Source organism: Limulus polyphemus, unplaced genomic scaffold (genome assembly GCF_000517525.1).
Source record: "Limulus polyphemus unplaced genomic scaffold, Limulus_polyphemus-2.1.2 Scaffold37, whole genome shotgun sequence".
NCBI lineage: Eukaryota > Metazoa > Arthropoda > Merostomata > Xiphosura > Limulidae > Limulus > Limulus polyphemus.
The window spans coordinates 837634-859793 of NW_013665647.1; the positions used below are offsets into that span (position 1 = coordinate 837634).

At 33.2% G+C, this 22160-nt stretch overlaps 1 protein-coding gene across 1 annotated transcript in view; it reads left to right on the plus strand.

Moving 5' to 3' along the window:
* The first annotated feature begins 587 nt into the window (after positions 1-587).
* The window catches only part of LOC106461175 (cardioacceleratory peptide receptor-like), a 51908-nt gene continuing 30335 nt past the window's right edge, over positions 588-22160 (plus strand). Inside the window, exon 1 of the mRNA XM_022388303.1 lies at positions 588-944. Coding sequence (XP_022244011.1) covers positions 798-944 — 147 coding nt within the window. The 5' untranslated portion in view covers positions 588-797. The remainder of the gene's footprint in view (positions 945-22160) is intronic.

Below are 22160 nucleotides of genomic sequence, written 5' to 3' on the forward strand. Positions count from 1 at the left end.
GAAACGTTGGCTGAAGTATGAAAAAATATATTTAGTTATAACTTTTGTTTTGATTTCGGTTTACACTATTTGTTTCTTGCATTTGTTTCAGTCTATTTAAATTTACGTTAAGCTGATCGGCTGGTTGCTAGATACCACTTGACTGCGTGTTTTATCGTAAGATAACCTTGACCTGATTCAGTAGATACCTTTCATAGTTACTCGGCTTTTTCGTTTCTTTTATAAAATCACCGTCGACCTATATGCACGTAGGTTACAGTTTAAAGTTGAAGAGGTCAAATATTAAGAAAGGAAATAGTGCTAATTTAGTATCATTGATACGAAGAATGTAAATATAGATATATAACACGGTTGCGCTATATAGAATCGCATCTGTTGATGTCGAGCGTGCACGAATTAAAACAATAATGCCTTAAGTAGCACAATGTATCGTCAGGAGCCGTTTTGTGACGGTCGTGCACACATACTGAGTTATGTAAGTGGAAAGAGCCAACGGGAAGCAGTTTAGATATTACGTCATCGTAAGAGCATCTTTAAGATGGGCAACTACTACGATCTACTAAACATATCACTGTGATCTTGAAAATACAAGTTGGGTGGTACCTTTGAACATAATGTGCGTTCTTGTTTATAAGTTTCAGTTTGTAAAGACCATGAGTTTATATTTTACAAAAGACGAGTTTTAACTATTAACTCTTCCATTTGCGCTTCTGTTGCAGAAAGCACCTTGAATCAAAGTTGTCTTGGAAAAAAATAACATAAAAACCGACGCAGATATCCTTGTTGTCAAAGAGAACATGGATTTTCCAAATCCCAATATGTCCTTATATGTCCCAGAACATTCAGATGTTTTTGAAATGTTCAGAAATGTCACAGATATTCTGCTGAAAAATTCGAGCTTCGAGCGAGATGAAAATGATTTTGAGTACTTCTACTTCTATCGGGTAAGTTAAAACACCATCATCGAGACTTTTCTTTCTTAAACCCGCTATAGTTTGGTAATAGATTTGAATTTGAATATAATTAAAAAAAATCTAGTTTATCGAAAGCTATATGACTATTATGGTCATGTGTGTAAGATCATATACAGTGAATTGTATTCCTAAAACACCAATGTTGCTAATGGATCTGTCGCTTTTATATTGCTAAATATGCATGCCTAAAATCAGTGTTGAATTCAGGGAGCTTATATGGGGAAATTCCCCCTTGAAGTACAGTATTTTCCATTTTGTGGAATTTTAATATCAATTCATTCCACCCAACTTCACCCCACACCCCGATGGAAATGTATGGATTCAACACTGGCTTAAAATATTTCTATATATTAATATATAATGGTTAACAATAATAGTTCTGGGTTGTAATAGATTGCTGTTATTGAGAAAAATTGTACTCATTGTGTATATCTATACTTTAAACATTAAGTAGAAAGTTTGAATAACCAAAATTAACACGTTAATGTAGTCCATGATATTTCGTAATGTTTAAGTTTACTTTCATACTAGCGTGACAACACTTTATGATTTCTATTTTTTGTTTTGTGTCAAAACTTAACACTTTCAGAAAATGGCCTTAACAGATTTTATCACTTTACATAAGGTTTTAATATCAAACTAAAACCGCATTTACACTGGAACTTTGTACAAAGAAGAGTAACGTTTATCTTTTAAATTTTGTCTAAATGACACACTCTATAATTCATTTTAGCCTAAATGACTCGCTATATAACTCATTTTAGCCTAAATGACTCACCTTATAACTCATTTTAGCCTAATGACTCACCCTATAACTCATTTTAGCCTAATGGATCACTCTAAAACTCATCTATGCGTAATCATATACTAGAAATTAATATTTCTTTATTAAACGTCATGCTATAAAACATACACGAGGAAATGAAAATTATGTTAACGTACACGTGAAGGCTTTTCGTTGACTATCATTTTAACAGGCAGGATAATGTTTCGAAACGAAGTCAAACGTAACTGTTTTTGTAGAATATCTTCTAAACAATATTGATATTCTATTTTTAATGTTTCCCGTTAGTAGAGAAAATAATTGCAAATTTTTTGTTTATATAAAAAGAAAGTTAAACGAAGCAGTAAATTTCTAGCATGAAAGACTTCTTTCGCGAGCGTGATTAATGTGCAAGGATTTATCCATTTCTTATCATAACAAGAGATACTTCACACTTTAACTATAGCAAAAACAACAACGAATCGTCACTTAGTCTAAGATGATTATGACGCTTATAAGAGTTCTATAACCTACTCAAACCGCCCCCCAGTGGCACAGCGGCATGTCTGCGGACTTACAATGCTAGAAACCGGGTTTCGATATTCGTAGTGGGCAAAGCACAGATAGCCCATTGTGTAGCTATATGCATAACTTAAACAAACAACTATTCAAACCATATAATGTTTGCTGCATAAATGTTCTCATACGGAATTTTTAAGATTTAATAAATAATATTATAGGATGAGTAAAACCAACTCGTTGGAAAATCAAAACAAAATCTCGTAAACACGCTTTCTTTATTGCAAGTAGGTCGATATCAATGTCTCCAACTGTTGATTTGAAGAAAGCGTTATGTTTTGTTTCTATAAGACTTTCCATCTGTTTTTTTATTTATAACTTCTGAAGAGAAATCATCTCGTGGTGTATGTGTTGGCAATGAATCAACTGTAAGAAAACTCTCATTATTGATGATGTATAAAAAAAAAGATATGGCATTATTGTTAACAGCATGATCAAGTTTTTGTTTGATTATTATTGACATCTTCATCCTATGGGACATCGGTAAGTTTTACAGTGCTAAAATCTGGGGCTCGATTCCTCGCGGTAGACACAACAGATAGTCCAATGTGGCTTTGTTCTAAAAGGACGTAAACAAACACCTAGATTTAATTCACTAATGTTGTCGTCTTAAGTAAATCTAATTACATTCTAAAATTAGACAGTATTTTGAATAATCGTAGTAAATTAAAAAACAACAACAGCTAACAAACTGGAATGTGAGCCTACCAAAACCAGACAAAGTAGTGTAGCTTTGAGTTTAAACCAAAAACAAATATAATTACACATTGAAGTTGTCGGGTAGGCAAAATCCCAAATTAATGCTGTAAAATATGTCCTTTTGCAAAACATTACTGCTCACCATCGCGCCGGAGGACCAAGGTTTGATTTAAATCGGCTTAGTTTTAAGCTATTACATAGAATTATTCATACTGATCACTATTTTACTTTTTTAGTTGCAGTCACATTTGTTTTGCATTATCTTTTTCAAAATACATCGACCAGCATGAATGTCTCTATCACTTTGTAAAGTTCTTCGTAAAGGACGCCTTTTCTCTTTTGGCCAATCTCGCAGCAAGCTTTTCCTGAATATTATCAACAGAGAAACAGTTTAACAACTGATAGGCCGTTAAAGTAAACTGGTAGCTTCTTGCTGGTGGCACCATGAATTTACAAGTTATTTTATTACAGAAGAGTAGCTGGCGAAGATAACACAAGTATCTGTTGGTCGTGCAATAAATGTTTTTCTAACTATCAGTCAGAATTGGGTATTAGACTTGATCGGAGCTGGGGTAACCAAGGAGACTTGAAACAATGTTTCATGGAGACCACTTTCGAATTTTCTTTTAGGCAAAATAAAGGGTACTTGCATGAAAGGCAAGTCTTAAAAAATGATGCATCGAGTGTCAAGATGCTAATCGTAAAACATGAAATGTTGTATGAAAAAACTGATCATGACAGTCTTTGTTAAATTCTTCAAAAATTTTGATGGGTACTTTGGAAGTTTCTTTATGTAAAAGAAGTGTACCATGTATAATATGCAAGTCTAAAAAATAACATATATAGAAATTAACCATAAAACGTGCAGCTTTCCTAGTTTAAATATGATGTATGACAAAAAGCTGAGTTAAATTATTCAAACATTTCAAAGGCTGTACTAAGGCAGACTAAATTAGGATAAATTTCTACTTTACGAACAAACCCTCCATAATAATAATAAATCAGATTATATAAGAGACCTTCCTTGGCTTACGTTGTAAAAACCGTTTTTAACCTACTTCACATTTCTTGATTTTGGAACAGTTTCATTTTTAGGTTGAGCTTCATTATTATTCTCTTCTATATTTTTATTGTTGGTTGTTTTATTATTTAGAACTGACTACTGGGATGTACTATTTTCTCGTTTGAGATTTTACATGTGGAAAAGGATAAACTATCAGAAGTAGCTCACGTAATGAAACCGAATTAACTTCTCGGAATTATCTGTTGGTTGAGTGAGTACCAGAATCCAGTTCACGACGTGATCGTACTTGATGACTGGAGGTTGACAGCTCCACTTTGAGAAGAATTTTGTGTCGCTGCTTTTCTATCTCGCACTTCAATCTTCTGATATAATTTAAGAAACATCAAATAAAGTATCGGTCCGCCTATCTCTTTATGAAACATCCTAACTGGGACAATTTGTGTCACCACTCATATCATTAGTATATAGAATAATCTATGTTTCATTTCTTACGTCTTCTAAGTGTAGATCTATTATTCGATTCCTCTGGTTTTGAATAATTACATTGTCAGACTGGTCTGGATAGTAGATATTATGTTATCAGTTTATTATCTTAGTTAATCTAGCCTTTGCCAGCCGTGTTTCGTCCCATAGAATTGATTCAAATGCACTTTCAAAAGTGTTATTCCAAGTGTTGTGTCAAGATGAGTTATCGTATGCACTTTATCTTTGTACGTAATACACTAACTAATAGCTCCCGTGTATCAAATGAGTTTTATTATTGCACAATATATTTATAATTTCATATTTTCCTGTAAAAGTTAAATGGTAAAACTGACTCTGATAAAATATTCTTGAAACCATTATGGTAGTTTACAGTTTAGTTTGTGCATGGTCTCGTGCTTTTTTAGTTGAGTTCAGGTGTGATAATCAAAACTATGTACATAAAATAAATACACAATTATGTATACGTATACACACATAGACTAATTATGTGTCGTAAACTATGAAAATCAGGTCTAAAGAAATAAAACACAAGGTACAACACAAACAATAACGCCAAGTTACAAATTATTGTGTTGAGGATTATAACATGTATCTAGAGTAGTAAGGTATCTACAGAAATACGACTTATAAAATGGTGAGAATACAACCTTTTTCGGGTTTAACTTCATTTCGTGTGCCTCATCTGTTGGAAAAAAAAATCTGTCGAGGCCTGGCATGGGCAGGTGGTTAGGGCGTTTGACTAGCATTCTGAAGGTCGCGAGTTTGAATCTCCGTCCATCAAACACGCTCACCCTTTCAGCCGTGAGGGCGTTATGTAGTGACGGTCAATCCCACTACTCGTTGATAAAATAATAGCTCAAGAGTTGGCGGTGGGCGGTGATGACTATTTGCCTTTTTTTAAAATCTTTCACTGCGAAATTTGGGACGGCTAGCGCAGATAACCCTCGTGTAGCTTTGCGCGAAATTTAAACAAACCAAATTCAAACTGTCTTTCACACTCTACAGCTATTAATGTGAAGGTGGCTACTTGGAAAGAATGAAAAATTAAAAAAAACGAAGAAAAATATAAAAATAAGGTATGACCTATAACACGGTAGGAATACAACGTCCTTCAGGGTTAACTCCACTTCTCATGTTGAAAAAACAAGGCAGGTCCCAATATGGTCAAAACGTTATTCAATCTTTAGCAACTAATTAACCATCGATGTTAAAATAATTGTATTATACCAGAAATATAGTATTCCCAGGCAAAGTTCTCAATAGTGTTATTACATCCTCTAGCCTGGAGGCCTACCGTTATTTGACACCGCTCTCCGAACTGTTTAATACTTACATAAGCCGTTGTAAGATACGTATGCAAACTGATAAAGGGCGTCGAATTAACACAATGAGCTTAATACATCAATATAACAAAAAATTGTGATAAAGTTCAATTATTATTAGTATTATAAATTATTTCAATTACAGTTCTACTAAAGATTTTCTATCCCAATCTCATTAAAATATGTTTTTATTTATCAAAAAATGTTTTTTAAGACAAAGTAATTGAATACGTTAAACATTACCTTATGAACTAAAGTTTTAATACAGATATTCGTTATTTTAAATTATCCAAAATCCTTAACAGCTCTAACATGGTACTTATGCCCAAAGCTGAAACAATGTTATAATAAAGAGAAAGAATTCCACAAACAGGAAAAGAAATTTTTCATATTTTAATAAAAATACTAATTTGTTTCTAGAACAAAATTTTTAGGCTTTTAAGATTGAATTAATTAGTTTTATTAAGTAAGTGAAATGTACTTGCAGAATCTATTCCTTTCATAACAATTTACAAACCTTACCTATGATAAACCTAAAAAATTCCATCCTGAGAGAAACTCATCCAGTTTGTGATTAAGTTTTAGAATATAATCATCTACGTTTTTTTCCAATAACTTTTTTCTTATTAGATTTTATTACTATTATACATTTTGAACATTTTCTTTCCAGCATTTTACGTAAAACTCTTTGATAATGAGTAAATTTCAGGTACCAATAAGTTTACGAATATTTTATAATTGATTATCATTACATTCGCAAAGAAGATTTCTAAATTTGAAGATTCTAATTTTTTTATAAGTTCGTTGTAATAAAGCCCCCCCCCCCCCAGTGGCACAGCGGTCTGTCTGCGGACTTACAACGCTAGAAACAGGGTTTCGATACCCGTGGTGGTCAGAGCACAGATAGCCCATTGTGTAGCTTTGTGCTTAATTACAAACAAACAAGTGTAATAAAGGCCCGATAGTAGTCTCAATCGTATAGCTATCTATTGGTTGAAATATATTTTAATGAAAATATATTTTTTTATAGAAGTTATATTATACTGAGAATATTCAAATCATCAGAGACTTTATGCTTGAAGATAACAACAATGTAAGTTTTTTTATTTCTTGTCTTAGCAATTGTTAAACTTTCTAAGGTATTCGCATTCTACCGATACTTAATCAAATCAATAAATAACGCTTTTTTCTTACTGTGCTGAAGATGAAAAGTTCGTATTTTCTGTAAATTCAAACTATATACATGTTTATGGAACATACTAATAATATCTGAACCCAATTAATCTCTGGGATTTTCTAATCAGCTCATATTCATTTTATTTGCCTTTTCCTTCAATTTTCTGTTTATCTTTTATTTTACGACTAAAGATAGTATCAATACAGAAAAGAGATAAAATACAATTATTATTACTTAATTCAGATCATAAGGATACAAAGTTTTGAATTTTACAGTGTAATAGGTTTCCACATGAAGTCTATAGTTTTCCACATGTATTATTTTGATTCATCATATTCAAATATATCAGTACTACGTTTTGAAACGTATGAAGCCGAAAATGTTATAATTACATAGAATTACGTGTTTACTTTGTGATCTATACAAATTCATTCATAAATATAACGGATAAATTTAACTGACATTTTTAAGATAACATTTAGTATAATAAGATAATCCATAAAGAAACAATTCCTGTAAAACAAATGTTAATATTTGAAGTAGAACATATATAAAATTCCGTTTTTCGAAATCATTGTAAATCCTCGGACGACGACGGGATCTGGGAGGGTCAGGGTTGATAATCCACATCTTTCTCCCCCTTGCACTGGTGTTTTGTTGCACTTTTAAATGTTTAACACCACATAAATGAGGGTGTTGTTACCACTTAAAGTCATTGTCATAATTACACCATCCCTATCAGGGCCATGTTCATTTATGTTCAACGTTCATCATTTGCACTGGTGTATACTTTGCTTCATTTGTTATGCTAAAGTCTTATATATTACAAACAAGCCCATATAATCCAGTGCTGATTCATCCTGTAGCATATCTTATACGTAGTTACATAAATAAACCCTTTTAATACATAATATATATATATATATATATATATATACTAATAATAATAATATATATACTATATAAATGATATATTAGGTAGGTCTAGCAGTAGGTGGCTATTTGCTATTTTTATAATACATATTTAGGAGTGAGAAGTATTACGGTTCATTTTCATCATGTATAATATGGCGATCCAGTGTGCGTCGTAATTCATTTTAACGTAACTTTTTCTGGAAATAAGTGAATGATCTGTTTAGAAGGGCCCACCAGTGGCACAGCGGTATACCTGCGGAGTTACAACGCTAGAATCCGGGTTTCGATACCCCATTGTGTTGCTTTGTGCTTAACTTCAAACATTTTGTTTGATGTTTGTTTGTAATTAAGCACAAAGCTACACAATGTGCTCTGCCCACCATGGTATCAAAACACGGTTTCTAGCGTTGTCAATACACAGACATAGCGCTGTGCCACTGGGGGACTGGATTTATTGTACGTAGGACTCTGTATGTACTTGTGAGTAATGAATTTTGTAATTTTTGTAATTTGGTTTTCATTTTATTTGGCGCTACGTTGATCCAAGCCGGGCAGGCATTTTTATTATCTGCCGTATGTACTGTTTGTATATTTTCAGTATGTTTTTGGACGATGTGCCTGTATTGTCGCCAGACATACTTCTAACCTAGTTAACTCCTCTCCAAATTCTATTTGTAATTTCAAATTTTGAAATGGTGTTTTTGCTATATTAATTTTGAGTCATTGGCGAGACCTAGAAATTTTGATGATGTAGCGTTCTGGAGGAGGGTTCCGTGGAGATAAATTTCCGAGATGTTTTTAAGAAGTTTATTTAATTTTGCAAGAATGAGTATTTGTGTTTTTGGCATATTAGTTTTTATTCTCTTCATTTGACAGTATTATGATATTTCTTTTAGAGCAGATTGTAAGTTTGCAGTTGCTATGGAGGGTGTATGAGAACTTTTTCAAAATGCTACACCATCTGCGAATTGAGAGGTATAACAAAAATTAGTATAGGTTAGTGGCATGTCACTTACATGACGAAGAGTATGGGGCTAACTAACCCTCCTTGAGAAACACCTGCCTCAGGAAAACCCTCGGTCTGGTTTTGGTTTGTTTTGTTATTTCGCGCAAAGCTACAGGAGAGCTATCTGACGTTTTTTCAACCTTCGGTAAGAAAGTATTTGTTTTGACATTCGCACAAAGCCACTATCTGCGTCAGTCTTGTACTGATTATATCACATATCATTTCATTTTCAATAAATTTTTATAAAATTCCTTCAATATATTATTTCGTTGAAACATCAGAACATATTATTGGACACAACAATTTCATTGGTCCTAAGATATTAAAAAACAGTATATTACCAAAGTAACTGAAGTATAAGCCATTGTAGGAATATTAAAACATCGTTTTCAGGAATATTTAATATTCTTAATTCTATCCTTAATCTACGAGGTAGAATCTTCAAGAAAGTTCTAGCAATTTACATTGTAATGAATGGGAAGTCTTAAAAATAGGTTTTCGTGAATGATAATTGATTATTAAATAATGAAGGTGTCGGACTATTTCGAGAATCAAAATAGGTTAATATCTTACAAAAAATGCTCTCTTCTTGTAACAAAGCAAACTTTATGAAATTTTTGGGGTTAATGAAGATGATCAAGAAATTACAAAGAAACAAAATAAATTATTCTTTCATTATTATTTGTTCCATCATTTTTGCAAAAAGCCACACGAATGGTAATTTGAACTCCTAGTTTTGAACTTACAGAGTAGAGAGAAGATGACCAGTAAACAACACCCTCCGCTAACTCTTGGGTTACTCTTGTCTCGCCGAATAGTAGGATGCGACTGTCACTCGTATAACGCACTCACGGTTCAAAGTGTGGAGCACGTTTTTTCGGCAAAAAACAATGAATCCTCGGATTCACATTCCAAGGATGTTAACCACTAGGCAACGTCTGGTCCTATCTAATCATTAAAAGTGCAAGATAATATTCAGTAAATCAAAAAATGGGCAATATGAGAAAACCCATCCATATACAGAACAAAGATATCAACTTCTCTCATCTGTTTAAAGTTCACTCACCCATTATTCTTTTTCCACTTGAGTTAGTAGTTGCACAGTCATGAAGAATATCTCACTCAACATCCAATTGTCAGAGGTTCAACTGACGAGTAGTCTGAAATGATGTCACTTGAGCTTATTATTTATGGGAGCTATAGGAGTGTAATGAAGTATGGAGACGACTTGACTGGGCAGCGAAGAAAATTTTTTAACAGTTTAACATAGTAACAAATTTATGTTTCGAAGAAGATTTATCCATTATCATGTATAAATAGTATACTGTCTTTTCAGTACTTAAAATTAGCTTTGAATTAAAATATTTGTTTGTAGTTAAGCGCAAAGCCACACAATGAGCCACCTGTGGTGTAATAAGCCTTTAGACTTACCGCTGTGTTATAATTATTTGATCATTATGCAATATATGATGTCGTCTTTTATCTGTATCTATTTCTTAATATTCTCGACCTTTTTTGCCGCTTTAGTTAAATTGCCTTAGTAATTTTTTTGTATCGTAAAAAAATGTATCAGAGAATGAATCATGGGAAAGTTAGTGTCAGTAAAATAACCTAAGATTGATACTTAAAGTAGAAGCTCTAGACAATAGTTTTGTGAAAGTGATAACCAGAAAACCCGTGCGCACTGGTTCAAACAATAAAAGTAACAACTAATGATATTTTTTGTAGACCAGATTAAGAGAAGTGCCCTAAAGCTAGATGCTGATAATGAACATCTATCCAGTTCCCTTCTAGGTTAATTAGAGAAACAAAAATCGATAAAATGGCTCCTAGAAAAATACAATACTTCTTCATTAACCGAAGGGCAAATGGTTAGAATTAAAACGTTAATTGTTTAGGTTTATATATTAAAGTAGATACGATTGTTTTCAAAAATGCATCCAGATTATTGTCAAAATGTATAACACAGCAATTTTCGGAAGTTTTTTTTTTATGGGAACGTGAAAATTAGTCAAGAAAATCAAGGTTTTCTTTGTAATACACTGGGCCTAAAAGTGCACTTGTAATTAAAAAAAAAACTTTAACACAAACTACCTTGTTAGAACAAGTAATATAATGCACAAATTACTGTATTAGAACGAATAATATAATGCATAGAAAAGGAAAAAACTTAAATGGTAACGAATAATAATCGCTTTTATGTTAATATTTAGCTTTAAGAAGAAACTTTTTTTTTCAGTTTATGTTACATCCTTATAGTTCTAACAATTGTTTTTATGTATTTACTACACTTTATATATTTTTGGATATTTGGGTTTAGAGTTTTTATTGGAAACATTTGGGCAACATCTGTCTTTTCGTAATGAGGACTTAGAAATCTCTGATACATTTCTTTTCAAGATATTGACGAAAATTCAAAAAAATTCAGTTGCAACTGTTTTTATTATAAAATAGGTGAACACTTCTATTAGTTTTAAGAAACATTAACAAATGTTACATTTGTTTTTATCTAGAAGTGACGAAACTGTTTGTTTGTTTGTAATTAAGCAAAAAAGCTACACCATGAGCTATCCGTGCTCTTCCCACCACGAGTAAGTCCGCAGACATATCGCTTTACTACTGAGGGTGTTATGTAATTAATTTTTATGTGTGCTCTTTCGTAAAAAAGTGAAAAGAATGGGGAAAAAATCATTGTAACATCGAGGAAAGAGGTACTGTTGAAAAATTGATAGCTAGGGAACATCGTCCTACCAAATTTAGTAGACTAATTTGGAATTAATTCCGTGATTTTATGTTAAACTGAACTAGAATTTTCAAATTGGACGACACATTGTATACACACGAGATAAACAACCAAGTCACAGATCCTTAATTTTGAATTAATAACTAAGAGGAATGCAGTCAGCCAGCAGCATTCGTCAGCACAAGGGTCTGTAAATCGAACAAGATCGGTGCCTGCTTACCAGCATCACGTGTCGAACCCCAACTTTTGAACCGCAGCCCGATACACTTACCGTAGACAACACCAAGTACTGTTAAACATTCTTGAAAATGTTCTCATGCACAATTAGGTGCATGAAAGGATTGTTCTACGAATATTTAGGATGAACATTAAAGTTGATAAGTATCAGAGTCAAAAAAATGACCGCCCTGTTAATAAAAATTGATAAAAACCACGACATTAATGTTTTGATGTGCACAATAACTTTATTAGTATAATGTTAAAAACAACAACACGCACTACATTTTTTCGGTGGACAACATGATCCATCATCTTCAAGAGACAAGAAGGACAACATGAGGTTCATATATTTACTGAATGTACGTGTACAATTAACCTATTGTACAGAGGTGCCACTTACAAAATAGAATTTACTTCCCTAGCTCTCATGCTCGCCCTTTCAGCCATGGGGGATTAATAATGTGACGATCAATCCCACTATTCGCTGGTAAAAGCGTAGCCCAAGATTTGACGGTGGGTGGTGATGACTAACTGCCTTCTCTCCAGTCTTTCACTACTAAATTAAGAGCATCTAGCGCAGATATCCCTCATGTAGCTTTGCATGAAATTCCAAACAAACGAAACCTTAGCATCTGGACCAAAATCCAATGTTCTAAGTAACTTTTGGGACTGTTTTTGAAAAATTCTTATAAAAACATTCAAAAATTATTCGACTATATGTAAAATTCCAGGGAAGAAGCTAGTTACACGACCCTTTACTAAAAAAATGAAGGACATTTATTTATATGAGTTACGACTAAGAGCTTTTTAAAGAAAGTATAAGTGTTTCTGTGATATATTCTTTTTTACGTCTTCTCACATTACGTACTCTCATAGATGCTATTGGAGAATTTTACATTTCCTCTGCAAATCATCATTATACATTGTTGATGATAAAATACCCTCATCTTTTGTTGGAGCCAGGGCTATGCATTAGTTTAAATACGAAATTAGCAATTCACTAGAATTATGCGAGAGGAAATAATGCATTAAATATCTTATCTCTGATATGTCATCCCATTCCTTGTTCTTGGAATGTTTACATAAATTCTGGTGCAGTCTGATGTGCTTTTGTTTTTATGCACCCATCATTCCTAGATGTTGCCTTACATATGCGGATAATAGGACTAACACAACTTACATGATTCTTAGGCTGGCTCTAATTTTCTTTAATTTCGTTCCTCGAAAGTAATTTATAATATGATAATTTTGTCATTTACTTATTTTTTGGTTTGAATGGAGTAATCACTAGCTTAAAGAGACGTCACAGTTCAACATATTACATTCAGTGATAAGAGTGTGGGTTGGTTGTACTGTATTTTTTGCACCTTTGTGGAAGTTTGCTTTTTGTATAACGTCATCTAATTAATTCAATACGTAGCTAGCCAATAAATTTACAAGTAAAATCTACGTATTCGAAACACTATCAAAACTGAAGACCTAATTAAAAATGTAAGCCATCGGTTGGAACATTCAATCTAAACCACTGAAGCTTCTACCTTGCTTTTATCTGTAACGCTGGTTTGAAAAATAAAGTAAAATCACAATTTTACCTCTGTTGTAATAATTCTAATTTTTATTCTTTATTGTACAAGTTTTTATGCTATTGCTTGCTCGACTAATTTTTATGAGCTGTGAATATTGAAATTAATATGTTTCTATTTTTTCTGTTTGTTATTTAACGAATGTAAAAAAGCAGGATATTATGAGGTAGGAAACTGCCTAAGTAGAAAAAAAAGTTTATATTAATTTTTCTTTTAATATAATCGACTATTTTGCGCTCACTATATCCAATGACGCTTCTTACTGACATGGAAATTGTGTTCATAGGCACAAACACTGTAAAGTAATCAACTTAAATATAAAACAAACTTCTTTTAAGTTCAAGAAACTATACGCCATAGAAGTTATTCACAATTTTACAGTTTGAAAAGAAAACGAGGAATATCGAGTGTTCTACATCTAATCAGTTCGAAGTAAGACACAGATAGGCGTGGTGAGGTTATAGGCGTGATAGAAGTTGTGACATTTTGATCATGTATTTATATGTATGTTTTCTCAATGACAATGATGCAGGGTTTCCGCTGCGGCTGCGTCTCCCGGTGAGACAGCGGTAAATCTTCGGATTTACAACACTAAAATCGAGGGTTCAATTCCCGTCGTTGGACACAACAGATAGCCTGATGTGGCTTTCCTACAAGAAAACATACACATCATGTTGTGGAGGCATATTAAAATATTGCCTGTAGGGCGATAAAACACGTAAAGTGGTGTTGTAAATAGGATTTAAAAATCCTCTAATAACTTTAGATCAGTGACTGTAGCACAGGCTAACTTATTATAACAAGTAATATGCTTATATTTTACCATCAGTGCAGAAAATGGAAAACGTGACTCATTAGATCACTCACAAGTTTTCGGTTTTTCATTTAATTACACTGTAGAGAGTAACCTAGTATGGATTGTTAATTTGAGTGTTCATTATTCGCACATAGCTTTCGCAAAAACTCCCTCCTCACCGTGGGACTGTGAGTGCACTAAAAGAGTGATGGGGAAGTTTTTTTTATTAGTAAGCCAGCGAGAGTAGCCCCAAAGTTAGCAGCGGGTGCTTTTAACTAATTGTTTTCCATCTAGTATATTAGCTTGTAGAGATTGTTATCTGCAGATAATCCCTTGTGTAGTTTTTCACGAAAACTTTGAAACAAAGAAACAAACCCTCTGGTCTATCAGCTCAAAATTAGGTGCCTATGCACAGATATCCCTTATGTAACTGTGCACAATAAGCACAATAAGCAAACAAAGTAGTCTTCCATTGTCCAGAGTTTGTATACCAAAGACAAATAAAGTCGTGTTCCTTTGTTTGCATCTGAAAAAAAGCAATTTTCAGTTTTTATAATACATTTTTGTATTTGTCCTCTATATGTCCAGAAATTAAGCGTAATTTAATCTTAACCACGAGTGAAAGAAATTGTCAGTCTGTCGTATTTTCCCTTGGTCAATAACCAACTGTGGTTAGACACAGATTCCCTGTAGTGACAGACGCATTTTCCTTCGATTGCCGCTGTTGTTAAACTCTGATGGTAGATGTTTTTGAACAGCTGACCAATGAAATGTTCATTAAAAACAACGCTTCTTGTAAATGAGCAAATATTGTTATGTTCATTAAAAACAATGCTTCTTATAATTGAGTTAATATTGTTATGTTCATTAAAAACAACGCTTCTTGTAAATGAGCTAATATTGTTATGTTCATTAAAAACAACGCTTCTTGTAAATGAGCAAATATTGTTATGTTCCTTAAAACAACGCTTCTTGTAAATGAGCTAATATTGTTATGTTCATTAAAAACAACGCTTCTTGTTATGTCCTTTTTTTTTCTTCAGATTATCATTACTAGATCCTTGAAACTAATAGGCCTCGAACAATTATCTAATATATCATATGGTCAGTTTATTTTGTTCTACAACTGTTTGTAGAGAGCTAATAAATATGGTAATTATTGTGTATATTAATTTTTCCATGTGACTTCTTTTTTTTTTGCATTACTTAGTAATATTGGTTTGGTTTGTTTCGAATTTCGTGCAAAACTACTCGAAGGTTATCAACGCTAGGCATCCCTAATTTAGTGATGATAAATTAGAGGGAAATCATCTAGTCAGTACCACTCACCGCCAACTTTTGGGCTACTCTTTTACCAAAGAATAGTGGGATTGACCATCACATTATATATCCCCCCCACGGCTGAAAGGGTGTGCATGTTCGGTGATGGGGATTCGAACCCAGACTCGAAGATTGCCATACCAGACCATTTCCTACTACGTTAATGTAAATATGAAGAATTAAAATACACTGAACTTAAATTTTCTGCAATGTCTTTTTCACTTTCTATATATATTGCAAGAATTAATAAAAAGTATCATAGAAGTAACCATTTGAATTTCGGTCTAAGGTGATCATCAACCGTTTATAGTCAATACACTGACTGAGAACGAAAGAAGGCTTTAAGTGTTTTGAAAATAACGTTTGACTTTAGGTGTTTGCATCCAGGGCCAGTGATAACTAAGCTTGTACCATAGGCAGAAATTAAGGTTGTAACCATACTTACACCGAGGCCTACAAATATTCGACATTCGCCTGTGTTGTACACCCTTAATGCCAGACCTGCTTATAATATCAAACATTTAACGAATCCCTTACTGATTCCGAATCTATATCAATAATATGCTTACGTTTGTCTGTCCGGAACTTTTCTCGCACATTTATTGATTAAACGCTACAAATCCTCTATCGTTAGAAAAGCCTTTGTCTAAGGAGCCCGGATTACATATTTGCTTTTCTATTCAGAATCACCTTACCTGAGTTATGTTTTATGAAACTTTTTAATGCAACAATATGCTACATGATGGCACAATGTCGTGGTAATCACGTAACTACTGGCTTAAACTGGCTTCGATTTCAACTTTAGTTTTTTTAGTTGCAAGGTATGTCACACAAACAACACTTAACCCACATGTAAATTCCTTAAAAATTAACATTTCCCTAAATATAGCTGCTATGGGCTTTTTTGAATTATTTAGATCTAAAATACGCACTCGCAGTTCGTTCAAAACCATATGCTTATCACTTTGTGAATACGCATTCAGATGTTTCAGCATATTCAGCTAAGTTTTGCCTTTATTATAACTTTACATTTACTTTGCTTTGCAATAATTTAACTTCGGTTCGTTTCATAGACTGCTACTTTCAGCTGCTTCTTTCTTTACAACTGGTTATATTCTTCGTTTTTGTGAGTTTCTTTGTTTCAACTCGTAAAAACCGTCATACACTGAATGCTCATAACTGTTTCATACTCTTTACATTGTTATAAATATCATCACTATACTTTATTGTTCACTTTATGTATAGTTTTATTAAATAAAGTTACGTCTACGTGAGTTTCCTTGTCTGACCGCGTATTTGTTTTTTCCAAATAGACCAGGATTTATTGATCCAACACATAATACCTGCAAGAAAGCGTAGCTTAAATGCCGTGCGTGAAAAATGATAGAATAAGGAAAATTCAAGCGAAGGGCATGAAAATTGGCGCAATTGTTTTGTGAAAATAATAATGATAGCTGTGTTTTTAAATCTAGACACTTTGAGAAATTTGTAATGTTGTTTAGCCAAAAGGAAGTTTAACATCATGTAATTAGCACTCGTCATAATGTGTGGAATTTTCTTCGAAGTTTCAAAACAGTTAAAGCAGTATAAAACGGAAGTACAAACAAAGTAGCTAGATTATTTATTATTAGATTAAGCAGTGAATTACTGATAGTGTCTGTTAATCAGTGAATAACTTACTTTGAGAAGTTATTTAGTTTATTGTCGTGAAATTTGAGAAGTGTCGCGACACAGTAATAAAGATGCGCCCCTAGTGTCACAGCGGTATGTCTGCGGACTTACAACGCAAGAATTTGGGTTTCGATACCCGTGGTTGGCAGAGCACAGATAGCCCATTGTGTAGCTTTCTACTTAATTGCAAACAAATAACCAAAATAAAGATGCAAGAAATAACGTACGAAAATAAGCAAGTAACTGCAATTATTAAGTTAAGCCTATTACTCATAATACGCGAGATTAGTTACGTACAACAACGGAACTTCTACTCGAAGAAATAAATTACTTTCGTAATCATTAATTAGTGTGGACTTTGCAGATTCTTTCTACCGAAAGAATCCACTCAACAAAGGAAATAAATACAATTATAACATCTTTATTCTATTTTTGCGTCTGTCACAAGTTGTTGCACACGAAACCTTTCGTTAATTACCAAAACTAACCAACTGCACTGGATCTATGACAGCCCGAAGTCTATACGGTTTGTTTGTTTTGAATTTCGCGCAAAGCTGCATGAGGGCTGTCTGAAACGCCATTTTCAGTCAAATCAAGAATTACAACTCTAGCATACGAATTCTAATATTGTGACAAAAGTCTCTTGGGTTATGCCTTGTTGCAAGAAAAAAAGGTAGAGCTGAAAATTTGTTTTTTTATGCACGTCTTTCATAAAATCTAAATTAAAAATCATCTGTTGTAATTCTCATAATATATTTTTAGATCTGAAAATAATAATTATTATAAAGGCAAGCCCCAAAACCTTATGAAGCCCATGTTGTTTAATTTTGGAATTTGTTACATGTTACCAGAATTCAATCAACTGCAAATCGTGCACTAAAAAGTTTTCTGAAAAACGTGTTTGCTCTAAAATTTTGTAACATATATTGGTGAAATAGTTGTTTACAGGTTGTTGTTTTTTTCATATACTAAATGTATACAATTCATTAACCGTTTTATTATTTGCTATCAATAGATCTTTGTGCGTTTATAAAAAAAAGGGTATTTTTGGCAACTAAAGGTGCGCAGGTTAAGTGTCAGTTACGGATAAAAGTTACAAGGTCTCTGAGATGTATGTCAAATCTTAATGCAAAAACGTCAATATAATTTGATGTACGGTGTATAGAATACATGTAGTGTTCATTTTGTCCAGCATGAAAGTTAAGAGGGAGAAAACGTCCTAATAAAATACATAATTCAGATGTATGCAAGAGCTATCCATTGTTTTAATATTTATCTTCAAACATTAAAGGCCCAGCATGGCCAGGTGGTTAGGGCGCTCGACTCGCAATATGAGGGTCGCGGGTTCGAATTCCCGTCACACCAAACATGCTCGCCTTTTCAGCCGTGGGGGCGTTATAATGTGACGGTCCATCCCACTATTCGTTGGTAAAAAAGTAGCCCAAGAGTTGGCGGTGGTAGTCTTACACTGCTAAATTAGGGACGGCTAGCGCAGATAGCCCTCGTGTAGCTTTGCGCGAAATTCAAAACAAACCAATCAAACATTAAAGGAATGAGACACGAGAGAGATCCGATCACCCAGTTGTTTCTATATCTAACCTAATTACCTTCATAAGGATCCACAGTCAGGCTCTGCTCGTATAAAAGATAAGAGTAGAAAACTTTTCGCACAAGAGTAGTTTACATAGAAAGTTTTAGTTATTCAAAATATTGAATAATAAAACCTTGTATACCTAACAGTTGCACAAATCGGAAACTTACGAAAATATTATAATTAAATTACAAATACAGTTCACTTCTCACATTACCATTTAACTCAGATAATATTGTTCAGTTTGAAACATTCGAGGTAGTTTCTTTCAAGAGAGTACAGAGTTTACCAAGAGAAGAAATAAAGTATAGTAAAAACTGCATTACGTTAACAAAAATATATTGACTTTTATTTTGTGCAAACTTCTCACAGTGATAATTTTTAATACTATTTGAAAGTCACTTCACTAGTGTTAAAACATTCAACAGAATTATCTTTAGAGAAAACATACATTTTAGCATACAATTTTGATTTGAAAAAAGCCTAAAGAAAATTATCATTTACTTGCTAAAACTGTTGTATTTCAACGTGTTCTAAATTTTCCATGTTTTTAATTGCATTTAACTATAAGTGAGTAATACAAACTGGTTGTTTCAGCAACTAGAGACCATAAAGGTTCACTCAATGCAGTGAACTTGTATTTTCCATACATTTAGATATTCCTGACGATTGGCCCTGGATAATTCTATCATAATAGTTTTCCTAAATGGACACTTTGCACATGCGCGGAGTTGTCTGGCGAATTTTCACAGCACCTCTGTTGAAGACTGTTTAACTTAAACAAGAGATAAAATGGTGAGCTTCTAGCGTAGTAACAGCGTGTGCTGTTTCAATAATACAACTGTGGAACACCATATAATTGTGAAGTATATAATTCTTTAAGAATGGCAAACAACTTCTAGGGTATGCTTCAGAAGGCTGCTCTTCAAAAACAGTGAAGCACTCATCCACCATTATTCGAAATTAGTTTGAATAACGCGACAGTCGCCGTTTTCGCCAGCACAATCGCTGAATCTCTAGTTAGTTAGACAATTTTAGGAAGAACTTGAACTGGTGAAACCTGTTCTGTATTTGTCGACTATAGTACTTATCGAGTAAACTTAGTCAAATGAGCTATCTTTTGATATGTTTGGGAATTTGTGCCATGCTGAAATTGTGGTTATGTTTTGTTGAAATTATATGACATGATGGTGAAGTCTTTTTTAATATAAGAGTGTCTATATATCGTTTAGTTTGCAGTGACCAAGTTGTATTTAATGTTGGGAGGAACGAGTTAACGTTTCGATACATTGACTAAGGTGTTATGATTGTATGGTTGGTGTATACTAACATTTAGGTTGCAAAGCTCAAGTTATATTGTATTTACATTAAGAGGAAAGTAGAAACTGTTTACGTTTAGTGATCAAGATATGTTGATTGTGCACTGGTACGTAATGTAACTTCAGTGTTCATTAACTTAGCTGGCTGAACGTTGGAAGGGGTATGACATTTATTTGTAGTTGCCGCACAATATTCACACCATAGTATGTTGAGAGTATTGTGTTGGTCATATGGTGGTGCATAATATCATTAGTTTCTAAAGATCCAAGAAATTGTTGGTTGTACGGTAGTGAATAATGTCATTATTTTGTAACGATCCAGCTACATTGTGTTGGTTGTAAGATAGTGGATAATGTCATTATTTGTGCAGTGATCCAGCTACATTGTGTTGGTTGTACGGTAGTGAATAATGTCATTGTTTTGTGACGATCCAGCTACATTGTGTTGGTTGTAATACAACCAACACAATGTAGCTGGATCGTCATAAAACAATGACATTATTCACTACCGTACAACCAACACAATGTAGCTGGATCGTCACAAAACAATGACATTATTCACTACCGTACAACCAACACAATATAGCTGGATCACTGCACAAATAATGACATTATTCACTACCTGGTAGTGAATAATGTCATTATTTGTGCACGATCCAGCTATATTGAAAGTTTGATGTTATCAATAAAGTAGGCAGTAACCTAGCAATAAGTCGAGAAAAATATCTTCTTTTCAATTACATTTGCTATAATCATAAGACATTAGTACTAGGCCTATTACATTTTTAAACTCTACATTCTTAATTTAGTTCTTTAGGGATTTTCAAGAATTAGAAGAGTAGCTTGTTTGTTCGTTTGAGTTTTAATGTGCTATTTACTCTATATCAGCCATGAGGATCGAATCTCGAGTTTTAGCGTTGTAAGCCCTCACGCTTGCCTCTGAAAAACCACAGGACAGTGGTGTAAGTGTGTTAAATGTTCATATATTAAATAAGAGCAATATTAACTTTTGGTGTATGGCGTAACTAACAATTTGAACGGAGTGTATTATATGACGTTTACTTATTGTCAACCTTGCTGGGTTAAAAGAGAGTTGGTACAGCTTGAATTCATAGTGATCTTAATATATTCATTGTGAGCAAATGAATTTCTTATCACCACAAGGTGAAGAAAACTCGATTTGAAACTGAAGAAGGATGTATGTGTATATATATATATATATAATAAAAAACCAATCTCTACCGTTTAGTATAGTTGTAATAAGCTTAGGGTGATGTAGAGAAATGCTGTGCAGTGATTTGAACTTGGTGAACATGGTGCTGGTGTATATTAATACTTAGGATCTGGCGATCTATTATGTTAAACTACAGTATTGAAATAACATTTAGTAAACAGGAGACCTGGTGATTACAAAGGCCATTACAGTACTTTTATCTTCGATTTCTTCAAGAATTCTAGAGTCGACTTAGCCGTAAGCTACAACTTCAGCCAATCAGCCTATGAATAGATTGTATCATTGTACTTTATAGAATATTTTGATACATGGTTACATTCATTCACTCTTCAATCAAAATGAATGTCTCTAGTTTTTATGTTGCTAAAATACTTCCAGATCATGATCGAATCACCAACATGTTTAACTGCAGGTACAAAATATTCTTCTTTCCTTTTTGTTTCTCTCTCCAAATATACCGTGGTCCATTTGGGAGAGGGGGATTTTTATTTTAATCTCACCGGACCACAGAATTTTGTGAAAGTATATTTTAAGATTCCTATATATATTTCTTGGCAAATTTTAGACGGTTTCTTTTGTGAATTTTCTTAAAAAGTGGTTCACAGTGAGGTATACGTGCATACCACTTTTTTCTTTCATTTAGATACCTTTGAACAGTCCTTTTGAGTACAATCATCCTTGATGCTTCTAAATCTTTCTTTAGATAATTGGCTGTTAATTTTGAATGTATTCGAGCTTC